Raw genomic sequence first — 19,171 nt, 5'->3', positions numbered from 1 at the left:
ACTACTAAGACTGTCAATCCTAGGTGAGCTAGATTCCATCACAGGCCCCACACAGAGGATCAAAGCAAAGATTAGTTGAATCAGGCTCCCCTTCAGATGGTAGAGCAGGGTGCCCAGGAGCTTGAAAAGCAGCAGCCAATGGCTCACTTTCCGAATCCTCTAAAAAGTAAACAAAATATACCTTGTAGAATTCCTAGTAGCAAGGACAAAATGGCAGTATATGCTGTGTCTTTTTCAATAGAATTTAATTAATGACATATTGATATGGGTACTTTGAAGATATGTAGTAATATAGTTCTAAGTATTCCATGTTTCTTTAGTATGTCTTCTATTACAAGTCATTATTATTTCTAGATGTAACGTATCTTAGGGAAGAGAACTTGAACAAATTACCCTAAGTTCGATTTTTCACATGTATTACATGTTTTATTAACAATGAGCATGCCTTTTATTTTCTCATATTCTCATTCTCTCTAGCTTTCTGGTTATTATATAGTTTCTGCTTATTCCAAGTAGCCAACTCCAGACTTTGTGGGGTGGGAGGCAGTATCCAGGAAGTACTGTTTCTATGTGTCATTGATCCCCAAGAAGACTTTTTTGTACCTGGTGGTTCAGTTGTTTTATTTAAAATCTACCAATTTTCTGCCTGCAGGAGTTAGGATATTTGGTGTTGGGAGTGTTATGAGAGGTGTATGGAGAAATTCTGGTTGTGGCCCTACTCATGCCTTCTTTAGCCAGGTTCTCTTACTCTGGTAAATCATCCATTTCTTCTTTTCTGGGCTATGAACACAGCACATACTTTGGTTGTTAGCTTCCTGTTATCAAATCATTGCACCCAGTTGCTAGACTTTCACTGAATCAACAAACATTTACTTTTGCATTTTTTAGAAAGATCGTATTATAAGGAGGTATAATTATGATTAATAATTGTTAAATAGGCTGTCTTATGGATTGGCCTAGGTATATTAAGTAAAACAGATTTAATAGAAAATAAGATTTAATTATCTTTGTTCAGTTTTATTGTAAGCTCAGAAAAACCCCATTTTAGAACATTATTTTTTATTTAGACATTAGATTTGAAATTTTGCTAATTAGACATTGACTAACATTACTATCTTTTCCTCTCTCCTTCAGCTCTTAGCTGGTCTTCGTTTCAGTGTGCACCAGCAGTCAGAGATGGATACTTCTGTGAAATTTGACTTACAAATCCAAAGGTATGAAAACAACTTATATTCACTTATGATTATCAAATAAATATTATTTGTTGTAAATATACTATGTAATATACTTTAAATATAGAATAGCACAGATTAAATTTTATTGCTTGATTATAGCATTTTAAAATCAATATTTATGTTATAAGAATAACTTTATTGTCAGGTTTGAGTTTGTAAAACGAAATTTAAAATCCAGAAATAAAACGTTCATCTTCTTGGAATTAAATGTTAATGAAAATAACTAAGTTGAAGTATAAGCTTTACACTTGTTTCTTTTGTTAATTTTTAGTTTCACTGGATTTGCCTCTGTATGTTTTTGGTGGTTATGCATAATTCCGTTTTAAGTATTTTTTTTTTTCTTTTTCAGCTCAAATCTATTTGACAAAGTAAGCCCAGTTGTATCTCACAAAGTTGACCTTGCTGTTTTAGCTGCAGTTGAGATAAGAGGGTCAGTATGAATACTTAGTTGAGTATCTCATTCTCACGATTGCTTTTTAAAGATAACTATCAGGCCTTAGTCTCTTCTGGACAGTAGACACTACATATTTAGTGGTGGTTTTACTAGGGCATTAGCTCCTGTAGAAATAAAATCCTAGGTATGTTCCAAATCCCCAATACTGGGTGATCCTCAAAAGGAACAAAACATGGCAACAACATGCACAAAATAAGTTTATTGAACTTTTACACAAATTATCAATTTACCTGTTACATGTACATTTCATAAGAGCAGTTTTTGTGCATGTGTGTGTTCATTAGTTTTCTCTTGAAGTATTTTTAAAAATTAGATCTAATTTTATTCACTTGAGTAATGAATACAGGGCACTTTTGAAAATGGACTGACTATGTCATTTTGATATTCATGGTGGGTTTTCTTTGGTCATTGTTTAGAGTCTCGAGTCCTGATCATATCTTTCTTCCGATTCCAAACTGGGAGCACAAGGAGAACCCCGAGACTGAAGAAGACGTTGGGCCGGTTGTTCAGCACATCTATGAGGTTTGCAGTTGTTGGATTTTACCCAAACCTAGTGAATGAGCCAACGAAGAGAGGAACAACTAAGCTACTTTAAAAAAAAAAAAATTCTATATAATTTTTATATAAACTCTGCATTGGTTAATTATGTGTCAGAGATTTGTTTGAATATTTTCCTTTTTCATAAATTCATTTTTATTTTACAAATGGCTTTGTTTAAATAAAGCAGTTTATATAATTTGTTGTTTAAAATCAATTTGTTCTACTTGAATAAAAGAAATAAGTCACTGGTACTTTCTCATGGGCATTTTGTAGTTCTGGCTAAAAATGAAAATACCTATGGCAAATAATCAAAACTGTATTTCTATAGGAATAAAATTTTCTTTGTCATCCTTAATTAATAACTTTTTAATATTTCACCTTTTGTTTATACATATACATATATATATATATATATATATTTTTTTTTTTTTTTTTTTTTTTTTTGAGGCAGTGTCTTGCTCTGTTGCCCAGGCTAGAGTGCAGTGGCCTGATATCAGCTCACTGCAAGCTCTGCCTCCTGGGTTCAAGCAATTCTCCTGCCTCAGCTTCCCGAGTTGCTGGGATTACACGTGTGCGCCACCATGCCTGGCTAATTTTTGTATTTTTAGTGGAGACAGGGTTTCACCATGTTGGCCAGGCTGGGCATGAACTCCTGACCTCAAGGGATCTGCCCACCTCAGCCTCCCAAAGTGCTGGGATTACAGGTGTGAGCCACTGTGCCCAACCTTGTTTATATTTTTATCCTGACACATTTTACTCTGTTAGAGACAAATGTTGAGTTTGATAATTTTTGCATAAAAATAGCCACATTGTAATTAGAGGTTAACTGTGGAAACTGTGCTGTTGTTCAAAACCTATTGCTAACATGATTTCTAAAGTTGATGTAGGGGATGGAATAGATTTTTGCCCAAGGTGTAGATACATTTTCTTTTTTCTCCTTAGCTGAGAAACAATGGTCCGAGTTCATTCAGCAAGGCAATGCTCCATCTTCAGTGGCCTTACAAATATAACAATAACACTCTGTTGTATATCCTTCATTATGATATTGATGGACCAATGAACTGCACTTCAGATATGGAGATCAACCCTTTGAGAATTAAGGTAATGTGCTTAATAGCAGCTCTTCATTATAATGATATTTCATTGCCTTCTTTCTAAACCTATAAAAGAAATTCATAAAATAAAACAACGATTTTAATATAAAACCCACTCTGCAAAAAATTGTTTAGTTCGTAAGCAGTACACTCAGGATAAGTTCATTTGTATAACAGGTAAGAATTAATTCTGTAACGTCCTAGTGAACTGTATCTTCATGGTGTGCCTACTGAGCCTCATGAGATGTTCTTCAGGGACTCAGTTTGACCTTGGCTCCATCACATTGTTGTTTGTTCAGGGCGTAATATCACATCAAGGGTGTTTTGTTGTTAAAATTGCTACTTTGGGATAAGCTTTACCGTTTTACTCATGATTCTCTTGACTTTTGGATATAGTCATCTCCATCATAGATTTTTACTAGAAACAATTATACAGTATGGTCTAAGGAAAGGTAAAGAAACAAAATAAAAAATATACCCATGATTGACATCACAAATGTACTGTGGAATTTCAGGCCATTTCTGTGTGTTCCTCGAGGTAAGCAAGGGCTGAAAATAATGGTTAGGGAGAGCTAACATTTTTGGTATATATTAAAGACTAATCTTTATTTTCTGTCCTTACTGCTCACCATATACAGAGTGGTAAATCTTCTATCATACTAAATTTTCATTCACTATTTTTTAATCATGTCTAAGAGTACATATCAAAATGCTGATATAAAATGTTTTTCATTGTCATTTACCACCATTTTGTTAATGTGATTGCATTAGATTTCATCTTTGCAAACAACTGAAAAGAATGACACAGTTGCTGGGCAAGGTGAGCGGGACCATCTCATCACTAAGCGGGATCTTGCCCTCAGTGAAGGAGATATTCACACTTTGGTAAGTGCCATTTCAAGTACGTGCACTATAGACATTTAAAAATATGTGACTATAGAACTGACGCCAAAGAACATTTCAAAAATAACAACAGCTGTGCTTGAACAACTACATTTATTTTTATACCATGCATTCCTCTTACTTTCCTTTTTCCTAGTCAGATTAATGCCATATTTTCTTCAAATGATCTATTTTTGTAGATAGCTAATAGAACTAGTTTATGTCCCAACTTAATTTTCCTACTCTAGTTCTTTAACTGTCCTCTTTCTTGGCCTCCTCCTAATCTCTGAGGCTTTAGTATGATACTAAAAAATCCAGAAGGTCCCAACAAAAATACATTGGAATAATAATTAGCATTTGATTAACCTTTGTTGAGTTAGCCTATATAATGGCTATAATGTTTTTAAAGGCGATTGCTTTTTCTTTTTCTTTTAATCAACAAATCTCCAAATCTCTAGTAGAGAACCTGGTATAGTGTTTTTTGTTTGTTTGTTTGTTTGTTTGTTTTTTGAGACAGAGCCTCACTTTATCACCCAAGCTAGAGTACAATGACACAAACACAGCTCACTGAGGCCTTGACCTCCCAGGCTCAAGCAATCCTTCCCTCTCAGTCCCCCAAATAGCTGGGACTACAGCCGCTCACCACCATGCCCGGCTAATTTTTGTATTTTTTGTTGAGATGAGGTTTCACCATATTGCCCAGGCTGGTCTCGAATTCCTGAGCTCAAGCGATCTACCCACCTCAGCCTTCTAAAGTGCTGGGATGACAGGCATGAACCACCAGGCCCAGGACTGTTTTATGTTTAATAGTGATCACTAGTTACTTTTACAACACCAAATTCTGTGGTTCTTGTTAGTTCTCATCCAGTTCAACTGCCTAGTGACTTTGGTTCACTTGATCACTTCCTTCTGTTGACTCTCATGGCTGTAAATACCATCTGGTATAGATGCCTTTGATTTATATTTCCAGTGTGATCTTCTGCAGTGAACTTCAGATTCCAATATCCAACTGCTTACTAGAAACTGCTTTTAAATATCTAATAGGAATCTCAAACTTAATTCTCAATATATACCCTTGGGTTTTCCCAAGTCTGCTCTTTCCATAAAGTTCTTAGTTAATTTTAGTAAATATCAACTTCATTCTGTCTAACACCTGGACCTCATGCTTGACTCCTCTCTTTATCTCAAATCTCACGTCTTGTATTTCAACAAATTGTATCAATATTTACCTTCAAAATGCCTAGAATCTGGCCCCTTCTCACTAGTTTCATCACTAACACAACCTAACCCAGGCTACTTTCCCTTCTCAATTGGACTATTGCCAAACCCCTGGTTGGCCTCTGTATTTCTGCCTTTCTCCCCACTATACTTTGTATGTCATAGAAGCCACAGTGATCATTTTAAATACAGGTCAGGTTGTGTCACTCCAGTGCCTTCCCGTCTAACTCAATGAGAAAGCAAGAGGCTACAATGACCTTCAAGCCCAACATTAACAGGCACTTCCTGCCTCTCTGCTTGCATCTCCTCTCCTTACTATTCTGTTTCTCAAATTTTCCACCTTGCTCTTCATTGAGCAGATAGCCCAAAGCATGTTTATTCCTCAGTGCTTTGAAATTGCTCTTTCATCTGCCTGGAATTCTTTGTTCAGATATCCTTGTAGCTTATTTTCCCATATTGTTCTCATGTCCTTAAAAGTAAAATTATGTCAGAGGAATTCCCTGACCAACCCATGGGAAATAGAAACTACCTTCTACCTCCCAACTCCACTTTTGATCTTGCACTTTCTGTCATCCTTCAGAATCTGCTTTTTAGTTGAGACAAAGCTTACATAAAATTAACCGTTTTAATGATTTTAAAGTGTATAATTTGGTGTTTTTTAGTATAATTACAACATTGAACCACCATTACCACTACAATTGTAAACATTTTTGTCACCCCAAAAAGAAATGCTGTACCCATTAAGCAGTTTATCCATTCTCCCCTGTCATCAGCCCCTGGTGACCACTAACCTGCATTCCTACTGATTTGCCTATTCTGGACATTTCATAAATGTAGTATCATACAACATGTGGCCTTTTGTGTCTAGCCTTCTTTCACATAGTATGTTTTCAAGATCTACGTTGTGGCATGCCTTAGTACTTCATTTTTATCCCTGAATAATACTCCATTGTGTGGACATACCACCTTTTGTTTATCCATTCATCAGTTGATCAACATTTCAATTATTTCTACTTTTTGTCTATTTTGAATAGTGTTGCTATGAATATTCGTGCATAAATTTCCATGCAAACATGTTTTTCAGTTTTATTGAGAATAAACATAAGAGTACAATTGCTAGGTCATATGGAAACTCTATGCTTAACTTTTTGAGGAACTGCCAAACTATTTTCCAAAGTTGCTGCAGCATTTTACAATCCCAGCCAGCAATATATGAGGGTCCTATTTTCTCCACATCTTTGTCAACACTTATTATTTTCTGTTTTTGTTTGTTTTAAAATTTTTATAATCAGGATATCCTGGTTGGTGTGAAGAGGTAACTCATTGTGGTTTTGATATGCATTTCCCTATTGACTGATGATATTCAGCATCTTTTCAGTTGTATATCTGTTTTAGACAAATACCTAAATTTTTTGCCCATTTTTACATTGAGTTGTTTGACTTTTATTGTTGAGTTGCAAAGAGTTCTTTATATATTCTGGATACTACTTTCATTAGATTTATGATTGCACAGGTTTTGTTTCATTCTGTGTGAATTGTCTTTTTAATTTCTTAAAGGTGTCCTTTAATGCACAAAAATTTTTAAATCTGAAGTTCAATTTATCTATGTCTTCTTTTGTTGCTTGTATTTTTGTTGCCATATTTTTGAAACCATTGCCCAATACAGGCCATGAAGATTTATACCTAGGCTTTTTTGGGTTTATAAGTTTTACACTTACAGCTCTTACATTTACATCCCTGATTCATTTTGAGTTAATTTTTGTGTATGGTGTGAGGTAGGGGTCCAGATTATTCTTTTGTGTGTGGCTATCCATTTGTCTCAGCATCATTTGTGGAAGAAATTATTCTTTCCCCTTAAATGGTCTCGGCAGTGTTGTTGGAGATGAATTTATTGTAGATATATGGGTTTATTTCTAGATGTTCAATTCTATTCAGTTGACCTATATGTATATCCTTAATACAAGTATTGTTTTGATTACTGTAGCTCTGGAGTTCAGGTTTTGAAATAGGGAAATATGAATACATTTTCTTCCTTTTAAGATTATTTTGGTTATTTAGAGTCTCTTGTGATTCCTTATGGATTTTAGGATCAGCTTGTCCATTTCTGCAAACAAGGTAGTTGGAATTTTGGTAGCAATTTTCTTGAACCTGTCTCAATTTGGGGAGTATTGCTATCTTAACATTACATTATTTCAGTTCATGAACATGGTATGTCTTTCTGTTTATTTATTCTACAATTTTTTCAACAATATTTTGTCATTTTTAGTGTACTTGTCTTGCACATCCTTGGTTACATGATTTCTGTGTATTCTTTTCAATGCTCTTTTATTTTATTATTATTTATTATTATTTTTGAAAAGGAGTTTTTGCTCTTGTTGTCCAGGCTGGAGTCCAATGGCATGATCTCGACTCACTGCAACCTCCACCTCCCAGGCTCAAGCAGTTCTTCTGCCTCAGCCTACTGAGTAGCTGGGATTACAGGTGCTCACCACCAGGCCTGGCTAATTTTTTGTATTTTTTTAGTAGAGATGGGTTTCACCATGTTGGTCAGTCTGGTCTCAAACTCCTGACCTCAGGTGATCCACTCATCTTGGCGTCCCAGAGTTCTGGAATTACAGGTATGAGCCACCACGTCCACCTTATTTTTATTTTTATTTTTTAAAGACAGGGTCTTATTCTGTCACCTATGCTGGAGGACAGTGGCTTAGTTATAGCTTACTGCAACCTCGAACTCTTGGGCTCAAGCAATCCTCCTGCCTCAGCCTCCTGAGTAGCTAGGACTATAAGTGCACCCACCACCCCTGGCTAATTTTTAAATTTCATTTTTGTAGAGATAGGATCTCACTATGTTGTTAGGCTGGTCTTGAACTACTGGCCTCAAGTGACCTTCCCACCTTGGTTTCTGAAAGTGTTGGAGTTACAGGTGTGAGCCACTGCTCTTGACCTCAATGCTATTTTAAAGGAAATTGTTTTCTTAATTTCTTTTTTGGATTTCTTATTGATAGTATACTGAAATATGACTCATATTTGCATATTGCTCTTGTGTCCTGTACCTTTTCTGTACTTGTTATTTTAGCTTAAATTGTTTTAATATGGATTATTTAGTGTTTTCTATATGTAAGATCCCGTCATCTACAAAGAGATAGCTTTACTTTATCATTTCTAATCTGGATACCTTTTAATTTTATTTTTATTTTTATTTTTTTGATAAAGAGTCTAGCTCTGTCACCCAGGCTGGAGTGCAGTGGCATGATCTTGGCTTACTGCAACTTCTGCTTCCCAGGTTCAAGTGATTCTCCTGCCTCAGCCTCCCAAGTAGCTGGGATTACAGGTGCCCACCATCACACCTGGCTAATTTTTGTATTTTGAGTAGAGATGGGGTTTCACCATGTTGGCCAGGCTGGTCTCGAACTCCTGACCTGCAGCGATATGCCTTCCTCGGCCTCTCAAAGTGCTTGGATTATAGGAGTGAGCCACCATACCTGGCCTTAATTTTTCTTAATTGCACTGGCTAGAACCTTCTGTACAATATTGAGTAGAAATGACTTGATTTCTATTGTCTTATTTGTGACCTTAGGGAGAAAGAAGTATGAAGTATGATGTTAGCTGTGGGCTTTTTATCAATGCCCTTTATCAGGTCAAGGAAACTCTTTTCTATTCCTGATCATCAACAAATGGTATCACTACTGGGCGGCATTGTCGTGGGGTGCGTACATGTGATATGTCTAATACAGTGTATAGAAGCATATAGAAGGTGGTGAATATTTATTTCTTTTGGCTGCCAACCTTGAAGTTACTGATTAAAACATTAAATGTGTCAGAGGCCATCAGCATGTGATTTGATTTTTGTAGGCCCTCCATGGAACACCCATTAAAAATTCTGTTTTCTTTTCCACGGGGATGTTGAGATCTGGTGTTTATATCTCACAAATACCATCATGTTCCGAGTTTGCCTAAAGAATGTTGAGTTCTAGTCATAGAATGAATCTTTTAATATTATGGATCTTATCCTTCTATAATAAATCACATTAAAACCAACCCTTTCATTTACAAGGAACTACATGTGTGGCAAAAGAAGAAAAAGGAAAAGAAACATACCAACCCCTTCACAATAAAAAGCATTCATAGACTCAACTATTAGCCTGTTTATTTACAAGACAAAAGAATCTGGATAATCTCTTTGACTATCACACAAAAAGAAAAAGAAATGGCGAATTTTCAAATGTTGAAGAGATGATAGAATGACCTTTTCTTATAAGTAAAGAATTTGTTTTGGCAGGGTTGTGGAGTCGCTCAGTGCTTGAAGATTGTCTGCCAAGTTGGAAGATTAGACAGAGGAAAGAGTGCAATCTTGTACGTAAAGTCGTTACTGTGGACTGAGACCTTTATGAATGTAAGTAGACTGGTGCAGCATTTAGCAAACATACCCAGTGTTTTCAAAGAAACATAAAAGGCCTGATATCTGGAAAATCATCTAATTGTTATTTCCAAACAGAAAGAAAATCAGAATCATTCCTATTCTCTGAAGTCATCTGCTTCATTTAATGTCATAGAGTTTCCTTATAAAAATCTTCCAATTGAGGATATCACCAACTCCACATTGGTAAGTCATTGGTTTAGGTGAATAGAATAAATATACTCAATTCAAATGCTGTACATGTTTTTATTTGGTTTAAAAAAAAAAATGACAGCTTAACTCTTGATAATTTAAACTGAAGTTATATGATAGCATTATAACCTAGTTTAATATTATCATTTTACTCCCCTACCTCGGAGTGATTAAAGCTAGACCTTTTAGTTTAGCATCTTGTCCAGTGTAAGAGATTTCTTAGTATATACTACATTATATTGGGGAAATTTTAGGAATTTTCCTTTACAAAGTTAGAAAGTTGGAAATTAACTGCAACAAGTGAGGCATTTTGAAGATATTTAAGGAGTAAAAATGGGATCAGCTTATGATAAACTGGATTGGATTATCTAAAAATCATTTCAAGCTGGGTGTGGTGCCTCACACCTGTAATCCCAGCACTTTGGGAGGCTGAGACTGGTGGATCATTTGAGGCCAGGAGTTCAAGACCAGCCTGGCCAACATGGCGAAACCCCTTCTCTACGAAAAATACAGAAAAATTAGCTGGGTATGGTGGCGCACGCCTGTAATTCCAGCTACTGGGGAGGCTGAAGCATGAGAATCACTTGAACTCGGAAGGTGGAGGTTGCAGTGAGCCGAGTTCATGCCCCTGCTTTCCAGCTTGGGCTACATGCAGGGCAAGACTGTCTAAGAAAAAAAAAAAAAGATTGCATTTCAGATGCAATCAGAAGTCAACCTGTCATTGGGAGTTTCATGTGTGTATGTGCTTGCTCTTGATACCAAATGTGAAACCGCTAAATTATCATATGCAGGAAAAGAATATACTGTGAATTCCATTAAAATAAAATATAATATTTTCTCAGATATTTGTTGATTAAGTCAATGCACTGTTTTTAAAACTAAAATCTTTGTTCCTCTATAGGTTACCACTAATGTCACCTGGGGCATTCAGCCAGCACCCATGCCTGTGCCTGTGTGGGTGATCATTTTAGCAGTTCTTGCAGGATTGTTGCTACTGGCTGTTTTGGTATTTGTAATGTACAGGGTGAGTAACAAACTTAGAAAGAGACAAAGGAGGAGAGAGGGAAAACAGAAGAAAAGGAAAAGGACAGAAGGAAAAGAAGAATGAAAAGTAAGGGAAGGAAGAAAGGGACCTGTAATGATGATGCTTGATGAGCATTACTTATTATTTGAGGAAAGATAAATTCTGTGAAATACAATTTAAATTTTCTTAGTGGTAATATAGTCACTCAGAAAATACTTTTCATATTCTACACTGATGTGACAGTAATAACGGTTTTTCTTCAACTGACAGATGGGCTTTTTTAAACGGGTCCGGCCACCTCAAGAGGAACAAGAAAGGGAACAACTTCAACCTCATGAAAATGGTGAAGGAAACTCAGAAACTTAACTGCAGTTTTTAAGTTATGCTACATCTTGACCCACTAGAATTAGCAACTTATTATAGATTTAAACTTTCTTCATGAGGAGTAAAAATCCAAGGCTTTACTGCTGATAGTGCTAATTGGCATTCACCACGAAATGAGAATTATATTTGTCAACTTTCTCCTGATAAAGAAGTTCAGACATACATTTAATAACATAGAGTGACTTGTGTTTTTAGGTATTTAAATAATAAAATGTCAAGGGATAGTTTTTATTCAATGTATATAAGACAGATAGTGCCTGATTTACTACTTTATATAAAATAGTACCTCCTTCAGTTACTATTTCTGATTTAATGTATTAAATTTCATTTGTTGTTGTTGTTGTTGTTGTTGTTTTAAAGCAGTCTAATTTGGACCTCAGCAATCATGTCTTTTGTATAGGTACTTAATGTTAATACATATTACACTACAGTTTACTTTTCAGGATACTAAAGACTTTATAACTGCATGAACTTAGATTTTTTTAATCACTTATATCGTGGAACTTTATAAACACATACATGATACCATCAAAATTCTTGCTTTTAATAACAAAGGTACAATATTTTGTTTTAATATGAAAATTGGGTAGATCCTATAACACTTTTGTTTATATTAAATCCACAATATTTTATTACATTTTAACTTGTATAAATTTTATGTCAAATCCTTCAAGCCAACCTATACTAAAAACTAGTTCCATAATCACAAATGCCTCTTTTGTGTAATTGTTTAATTTCAACTGAATATCATAATACTTAAAGCCATATGGAGTTGGAAATTATTTTCAAAGCATATTTATTTCATTGTTTTAGTCTGGCTATTTACAGTGTATAAAAAAGCATTTTTATTAAAATACTGTGTAGTTCTTTGAGATAGATGCTTATGCTTATAGTAAGTAGTGCATTCTTAGAGTAGAGCAGAGTTTTTAGTTAGTATTAATTTATTTTCCCCCATTCATGTATTTTTCCTTATATTTCCAAAACTGTTACTGAGAATGGGTCAATATCAACGAGGAATCCTTATAGTTGACAGGAACCTGGACCCCTTACCCCAACTTTATGAGTAATGCTTGGAATAAAAACTCTTAAGGTGACTCACTGATTTACTTCTAGCAATAGCATAATGTTATAGGAATATTAACCCTGTTTAAGCAAGGTAATATGTAAAATCAGTCTTAGCTATCAGAATAACTTCTAAAAGATATTTTTATAAGCAGTTCAAGTTATTGAAAACCTTTTAAAGCTTTCTGAAGTTTGTTAGTATGAATTACTTTTCTAGGATTTTTAATAAAAGCCACATAGGTAGAAAGTTGTAGTTTTATATGGCTCTGTAGAGTGGTGAACCTTCTAGAGGAATATATGATTTATTCACAGTTTCTGAAGGCCTGGGGATGATGATCAGTCATACCTATTTTTGTGTAATTACTTCATGTTGTGCATTAGAAGTGGAGAGTTTAATAGCTCTTTAACTGCTGTCCTCATTAGGTAATGATAAATATTTCCCTCAAATAATTGACTATTTTGCTGTGTTTTAAAAATAATTGAAATTTATCTTGCCATATCTCATAATTTCCTGCAGAAGTGACTGAGCTAATCTTAAGAAAATATTCATAAAATAGGAGCACATTTAGTTGAGGTATACAAGGTAGGACTATAGACAAGACTCTCTATTTAGCTTTAGTGAATTTCAAAAGTAATGGGTCTTGGAGTATAGATTTTTGTTAGTAGCTTGAAAAAGCTTAATTATATGCAGTAAATATTTTTATTACCAATAAATTTAAATTTTTTTAAGAAAAATATTTTTATCCTAGGGCCAAGTGTTGCCTGCCACCAATCAGTAAGTTAATCTATAACAAATTTTACCTTAACAGTTTTACCACCTAGTAACAGTCATTTCTGAAAATATGTTGACTAGAAAGTCACTCTTTGACAAAAGTGTTAGGATTTGCATTTGTGCCATCTATCTTGAAAATAATCTTGTATTGGAGATTGAAAGATGCTGTAATTTGGAAATTAACATGATTTCTTAAATTACCTTTATGAAATATAGTTTTGTATAATAGCATAGATTTTCCTTCAAAAAATGAACATTTATATATCTACAAAAATATGGAGAAGTGTAATTTGAAAGCCTACTTTCTGAAGAAAATGTTGGGATTCTTTTTATCATGATTAAATATCAAAAACTTGCCCCATGAAAACTTTAAATTTCTAAAACACTTGAAATACTACTGTATTTGTGATTTATTGAGAATAAAAATCTATTTTGAAGTATAAAATTCTTACGATCTGATTCAGTTTTAAGAAAGCATATAAATGAACTAGAAGATATTGAAAACATTTGACATTGTTAAGAAATATACTGATTTTGATTTTTATATAGGTATTTATTTCAAAATTGATATTTTGAGAAAAATACATGAGAGTCATTTTTTCTCTTTCTTTCTCTTTTCCCTTAACGATTATCACTGTAATTCTGAATCTGAAAGGTAAAACAATTAGTCAAAATATTATTGCCATCATTCTACCTGTGTTATGAAACTACTTACTCATAGTTAATTCTCATTAACACTTACATTTCCATAAGGAAAACTCAAGTGTTAGTAAAAGAGGCTTTACTGGCTTAAGAGGGCTGTGAAAGATTTTTGATAGTGAATCATGACCCTAAAGGAGAGATTTGTGTGATAAAAGCATTGTATATAATAGATCAGTGATTTTTGTAAGGCAAACAGAATTCATAAGTTGGTAGAACTTCCTAAGTTGCAAAATGTAATGATGAGCTTGGTGGAGAAGAATGAATCGTTCTTGGAATACCTGTGTGCAGCCACTACCCATCTCAGTATCACCTTGTTTGTATTCTTGGATAGCTAGTATATGTAGTAGTTTGATGACTAGAGAAAAACACCTAAAATTTGAAACATGATTGTAGGATCAAAAAAGGTAGATGAAATTACTTATACTCAGTGTTTTGGAGATTATTCCTTTTAGTTTGTTGGTTGACTGGTTTGAGCAATAGAAATATGCAGCATGCAATATATGCTTATATTTCATTGTAATTTCTGATATATAATGAACTTCTTGGGAGAAGTACTGAATCTTTGATTTTTTTTGTCATTTTTCTCAAGTGCAATATAACAATGTAACCAAATCTAGATAATCTCAAAGTTGTAATTAATTTAGTAAGCCTAATATAAACAAATATTTGTATTATTTTTGTTAGCAGGAAAGAGTGATTAAGTGAGGTTATTTACCCCTAAGTGGTCCATTCTGCATTGTATTTCAGGCTGGAAATGAATTATTCTTTACTAGTTTTGAAACACTTTGAAATATCCTAAGATAACTTGGAAGCTGTGTAGTGTATCAAATTAATTTGCTACCTAATAACATAGAAAGTAAATATGTTTGTGGTCACCCACATTGGGTGAGACAGAAAATGAATCTGTTCTAAAATTTGTAATTTGCTAACTTGATTTGAGTTAGTGAAAACTGGTACAGTATTCTGCTTGATTTCCAACATGTAACTTGTGACTGTACAATAAACATAAGCATATGGTGCCACTTTTGTGTATGGGGTTTATCCTTTCTATGATGTGTTTTTGTTTTTTCATTACATGAGCTAGCAATAATGAGCTAAAAGGATGGCCTCAAGAGAGGTAACTTTCTCTAAAACTTCAAATCTTGAATGTCAATTATTTGAAGAAAAGAAACACAAAAAGAGCAAAATGTACCACATTAAAATCCATCCTTAGAAATAAAAATATGTATCTGCCTGAAATACAAGAATTATTTTATTTCTAAACAAACATTTCTAAATTCATTATGCTAACCTTTATTATTTTTACATTATCAGATTGCTTTTAAAATGCACATTTACATCTTTCTTTTATAATTTTTAATTATAGTGTATATATGCCATTGCATATATGCAATTGCAATATATATATGCAATTCTAGTATGAAAATACCTATTTTCATAAATGAAAAGTACCAAGAAGAAAATTAAGTTTTGAGATGCTTGGGAAATTACACGAAGTACCGTAATACACCACCATAAATTCCTATGGAAATAGAGTATTGCCAGCATCCAGAAGCCCCCTTCTGTCTCTTTCTAATCATATCTCACTCCTGCCCTGCAAAAGTAACCACTGTCCTTACTTCTAACATTATATGCTTAGTTAGATGTGATATTTCCCCTGGACCAGCAAGTCATAACTACCCCTATCCTGACCACCATACTTGATATTTTGGCTGTAATTAAGATGTAAAATGTACAGCACCTACACATGGAAGTATTTTGAGTGTGAGGAGTAGAAAATGGGCAGAGCCTTTCTGTCCTGCCTGACTTACTAGTTGCTCTTAAGGATCAAATGAGAACACAAATGAAATGATTCTATTTTTTTGAGACAGGTTCTTGCCATGTTGTCCAGGCTGGTCTCAAACTCCTGAGCTCAAGTGATCCGCCTGCCTTGGCCTCCCAGAGTTCTGGGATTACAGGCATGAGCCACCACACACTGCTTGAAATCATTTTGAAAACTGTTCACACCACTTGAGTTCAAAGCTCTTCCCAGTCACTTACAAGTTTACCCTCTGTGGGAGTATCTTGGTCCACAGAGGGCAAATTTGTGAGGATTTTGTGAAAATGCAAGAAAAGGGGTTATCAAAGGCATATGTTAAGTGTTTCTCCAGTAAGTCTCGTCCATCATTCACTTGATTGGTCCAAGAAGAAAATTTTGAGCCACGGAATTCTCTTTTCCCAGATTAATTTTAAACATTCTTTGAACCTTATAATGGTGATAAATCATTAATGAGGAAAGCCATTATAGAGAGTTATATTAGTCTGTTTCACACTGCTATAAAGAACTGCCTGAAACTGGGTAATTTATAAAGGAGAGAGGTTTAATTGACTCACAGTTCAGCATGGCTGGGGAGGCCTCAGGAAACATAATCATGGCTAAAGGCAAAGGGGAAACAAGGCACCTTCTTCACAAGGCAGCAAGAAGGAGAATGAATGCAGAAGGAACTACCAAACACTTATAAACCATCAGATCTCGTGAGAACTTACTATTAAGAGAACAGCATGGGGGAAACTGGCCCCAGGATTCAATTACCTCCATCTGGTCTCTTCCTTGACATGTGGGGATTATGGGAATTACAATTTGAGACGAGATTTTGGGTGGGGACACAGCCAAACCATATGAAGAAACATTTTTGAACAGGCCTGAAATATAAAATTCAACCACCAGCAGCCATGTTGGCAAAAAGTGACAGAACTGTATGCATTTTAGAAAGAGAAATTATACCACTTATTTCTAAGAAGTAGCTTTCTTTGTTTTTTTGCTTTGGTGATATGTCTATTTATTATGAATAATTTATATAATAACAGCTAATATTATAGATACTATATTGATACCCATTTTACTGATTTGAAAATCTGCTCAGAGAGTGATTAAGCTCTCACACTAGCATGTGGTAGAGATTTATGCCCCCGGGTTATTCTATCTTAATGTGTTCTACAGTAGTGTCTTTCCTTGCACAAACCACCTAGCCCCTCCATACCTTTTTTATTATACCCCTTATAATAGACATCATGATATCTACCTCGTGATGTAGTGTTATCTTTGGAAATATTAAATATATGCAAAGTACTTACATATATTAGTATATTAACATATTAGAAGACAGAATGATGGCTGGCAATCGTTTCATACTACTGCCAAAAAGAGGTGATAAGGGCTTAAATGAACCAGGCTAGTAACAATTGGGAATAGAAAGGAGACATTTAGGAAAATGTATGATGTAGAATCCATAGGTTTCTGGGTTAGGTGATTGGCTGGACTAAGAATTGAGATAGGAAATAGGAGCAAAGGGGCAGATATTTGGGGAAGAGCAGAGAGTTTAGGAGGGGAAAAGGTATATTACATTTGAGGTACTTACGGCGTATCTAGATGGAAATTTCCAGCAGGTTCTTGTAAACATAAGCCTTGGTATTCAGGAGAAAGATCAAAGCCAGAGAAATAATATAGGTATTAGTAGAAGTTAATGGATGAGATTGGATGAGACGGTTCAGGAGAAAGGTGTAAAGGAGACAGGAAGAAGGCAGTGCACTGAATTTTTACATTTAAAAGGAGATGGGATGGCCAGGAGCCAGGATGATTAGCTATAGAAGTAAAAAGAAAGTCAAGAAAGACTGTGACACAAGACCATAGGGAAACAAAGTAAGATGAATGAAGAAGAGTAGGTTATTGGTGACCTTACAGAGAGCCATTTCAGTGGCATGGTCAAGCACTAAACCCAGATTCCAGTGGGTCAAGCAATGGATAGGCATTAGGCTTGGCTTGGCTTAGGAAGAGAAAGGGCTGTAGTTTGAGGTGAAAGCAAAAGTAGGAAAGTTCATTTTACAGATGGAAAATACTTGAGCAGTTTTATACATTAAGGGACAAAATACATTTTAAATGATGTGATGTAGATAAGGAAAGAAGGAAAGCTTGAGGAAAGCAGATCTAGAACATATTGGGAGAAGGAGGGTCAGAATTAGCATCAAGAGATGAGGTAGAACAATCACAGGGAGTATCTTGGATCAGGAGCAAAATCACAAGTTGAAAACAGTGGCCTGATGTTTTGTTTGGCCTCAAAGTGTTTTAAAAATAAATGAACTAGTTGGCACCATTAATGTATTATGAATACCCCAGAGACAGATATTCTGAATTCTAAGAGCTGCAGTATTCTTGAGGATAGGAGCCTGTGTTCTTGCTTGGATACAACATTGGAACTGAGTAAGGTCTGCACTGAGATGGTCAAGCAATTTTGGGGTTACCATAAATCCTAGAGAGACTTCTGTTTATTTCATGAGACTAAGTTCTCATTACTCATTTGCCTAGCCATTGTAGGAATTTGAGTTTGTAACTCCTGATGAAGAGCCTGCTGAAATCATGAATGGATCAGAATTACCTGCTGAGTTTACCATACCAAACACTCTTTGGCTAGGTTATACCCCAAATACCTTTTGCATTTGTTCAGTCTATTACTTGTACATAAGCTAGATTTAAAAACAAGGCAACCAGCTGGGCACAGTGGCTCATGTCTGTAATCTTGAGATTTGGGGAGGCCAAGGTAGGAGGTTTGCTTGAGGCCAGGAGTTCTAGACCAGTCTGGGCAAGACAGTGAGTACCCCATCTCTACAAAAAAAATTTGTTTTAATTAAAAACTTTCTTGCAAACAAAGCAACTTGATGACAGATACCATAATACTTTGATATGCTTGATTAGAAAAAAAGATTATAAATAATTTTAGTGACCAAGAACAGAACCATAGTCATTTAAAGTTTAATAGGGGTTTCTAATTTCAATAATGGCAGGATAGCTTTGTCAGATAACAATGATAAATTCTGAACAAAATACAGTGGAAAACAATCCTGTGAAGACATTGAAGTTACTGAAAGCAGGCAGAAATTGAAGGGGATTTAACTGTTAAAGAAGGCAGCTACACTTTCCCCTGAAGTTACTCCCTATGGTGCAGATAGAATACAACAGAAAGCTGTCTTTCTTTCCTGGAATGATGAGACTGCCACTATGGCTAGAAATTGAGGAGAAAAATCCACGAAAGGAAGCAGCCACAGGGTGGGAGGTGGGAAATACTTCCCTCAAATCCTTGGCTGAACCCAGCACTGAGTGAGGCTATAAGGGGCCCAGAGGAAAACAACAGAGGGAGAGCTGAAAGAACAGAGCAGTTATT

At 35.0% G+C, this 19,171-nt stretch overlaps 1 protein-coding gene across 3 annotated transcripts in view; it reads left to right on the top strand.

Moving 5' to 3' along the window:
* ITGAV (integrin subunit alpha V) overlaps positions 1-14,998 on the top strand; it is a 96,670-nt gene extending 81,672 nt beyond the window's left edge. For all 3 annotated transcript variants that reach the window (XM_033230930.1, XM_033230929.1, XM_033230931.1), the window contains 9 exons: positions 1,135-1,214; positions 1,585-1,665; positions 2,106-2,211; positions 3,172-3,330; positions 4,095-4,208; positions 9,703-9,816; positions 9,919-10,026; positions 10,934-11,056; positions 11,327-14,998. In XM_033230930.1, coding sequence (XP_033086821.1) covers positions 1,135-1,214; positions 1,585-1,665; positions 2,106-2,211; positions 3,172-3,330; positions 4,095-4,208; positions 9,703-9,816; positions 9,919-10,026; positions 10,934-11,056; positions 11,327-11,422 — 981 coding nt within the window. In that variant the 3' untranslated portion in view covers positions 11,423-14,998. The remainder of the gene's footprint in view (positions 1-1,134; positions 1,215-1,584; positions 1,666-2,105; positions 2,212-3,171; positions 3,331-4,094; positions 4,209-9,702; positions 9,817-9,918; positions 10,027-10,933; positions 11,057-11,326) is intronic.
* Positions 14,999-19,171: the final 4,173 nt, after the last annotated feature.

This window comes from Trachypithecus francoisi, unplaced genomic scaffold (genome assembly GCF_009764315.1).
Source record: "Trachypithecus francoisi isolate TF-2019V2 unplaced genomic scaffold, Tfra_2.0 Lachesis_group13, whole genome shotgun sequence".
Taxonomy (NCBI): Eukaryota; Metazoa; Chordata; class Mammalia; order Primates; family Cercopithecidae; genus Trachypithecus; species Trachypithecus francoisi.
This window is presented reverse-complemented; position numbering and strand designations above follow the sequence as displayed.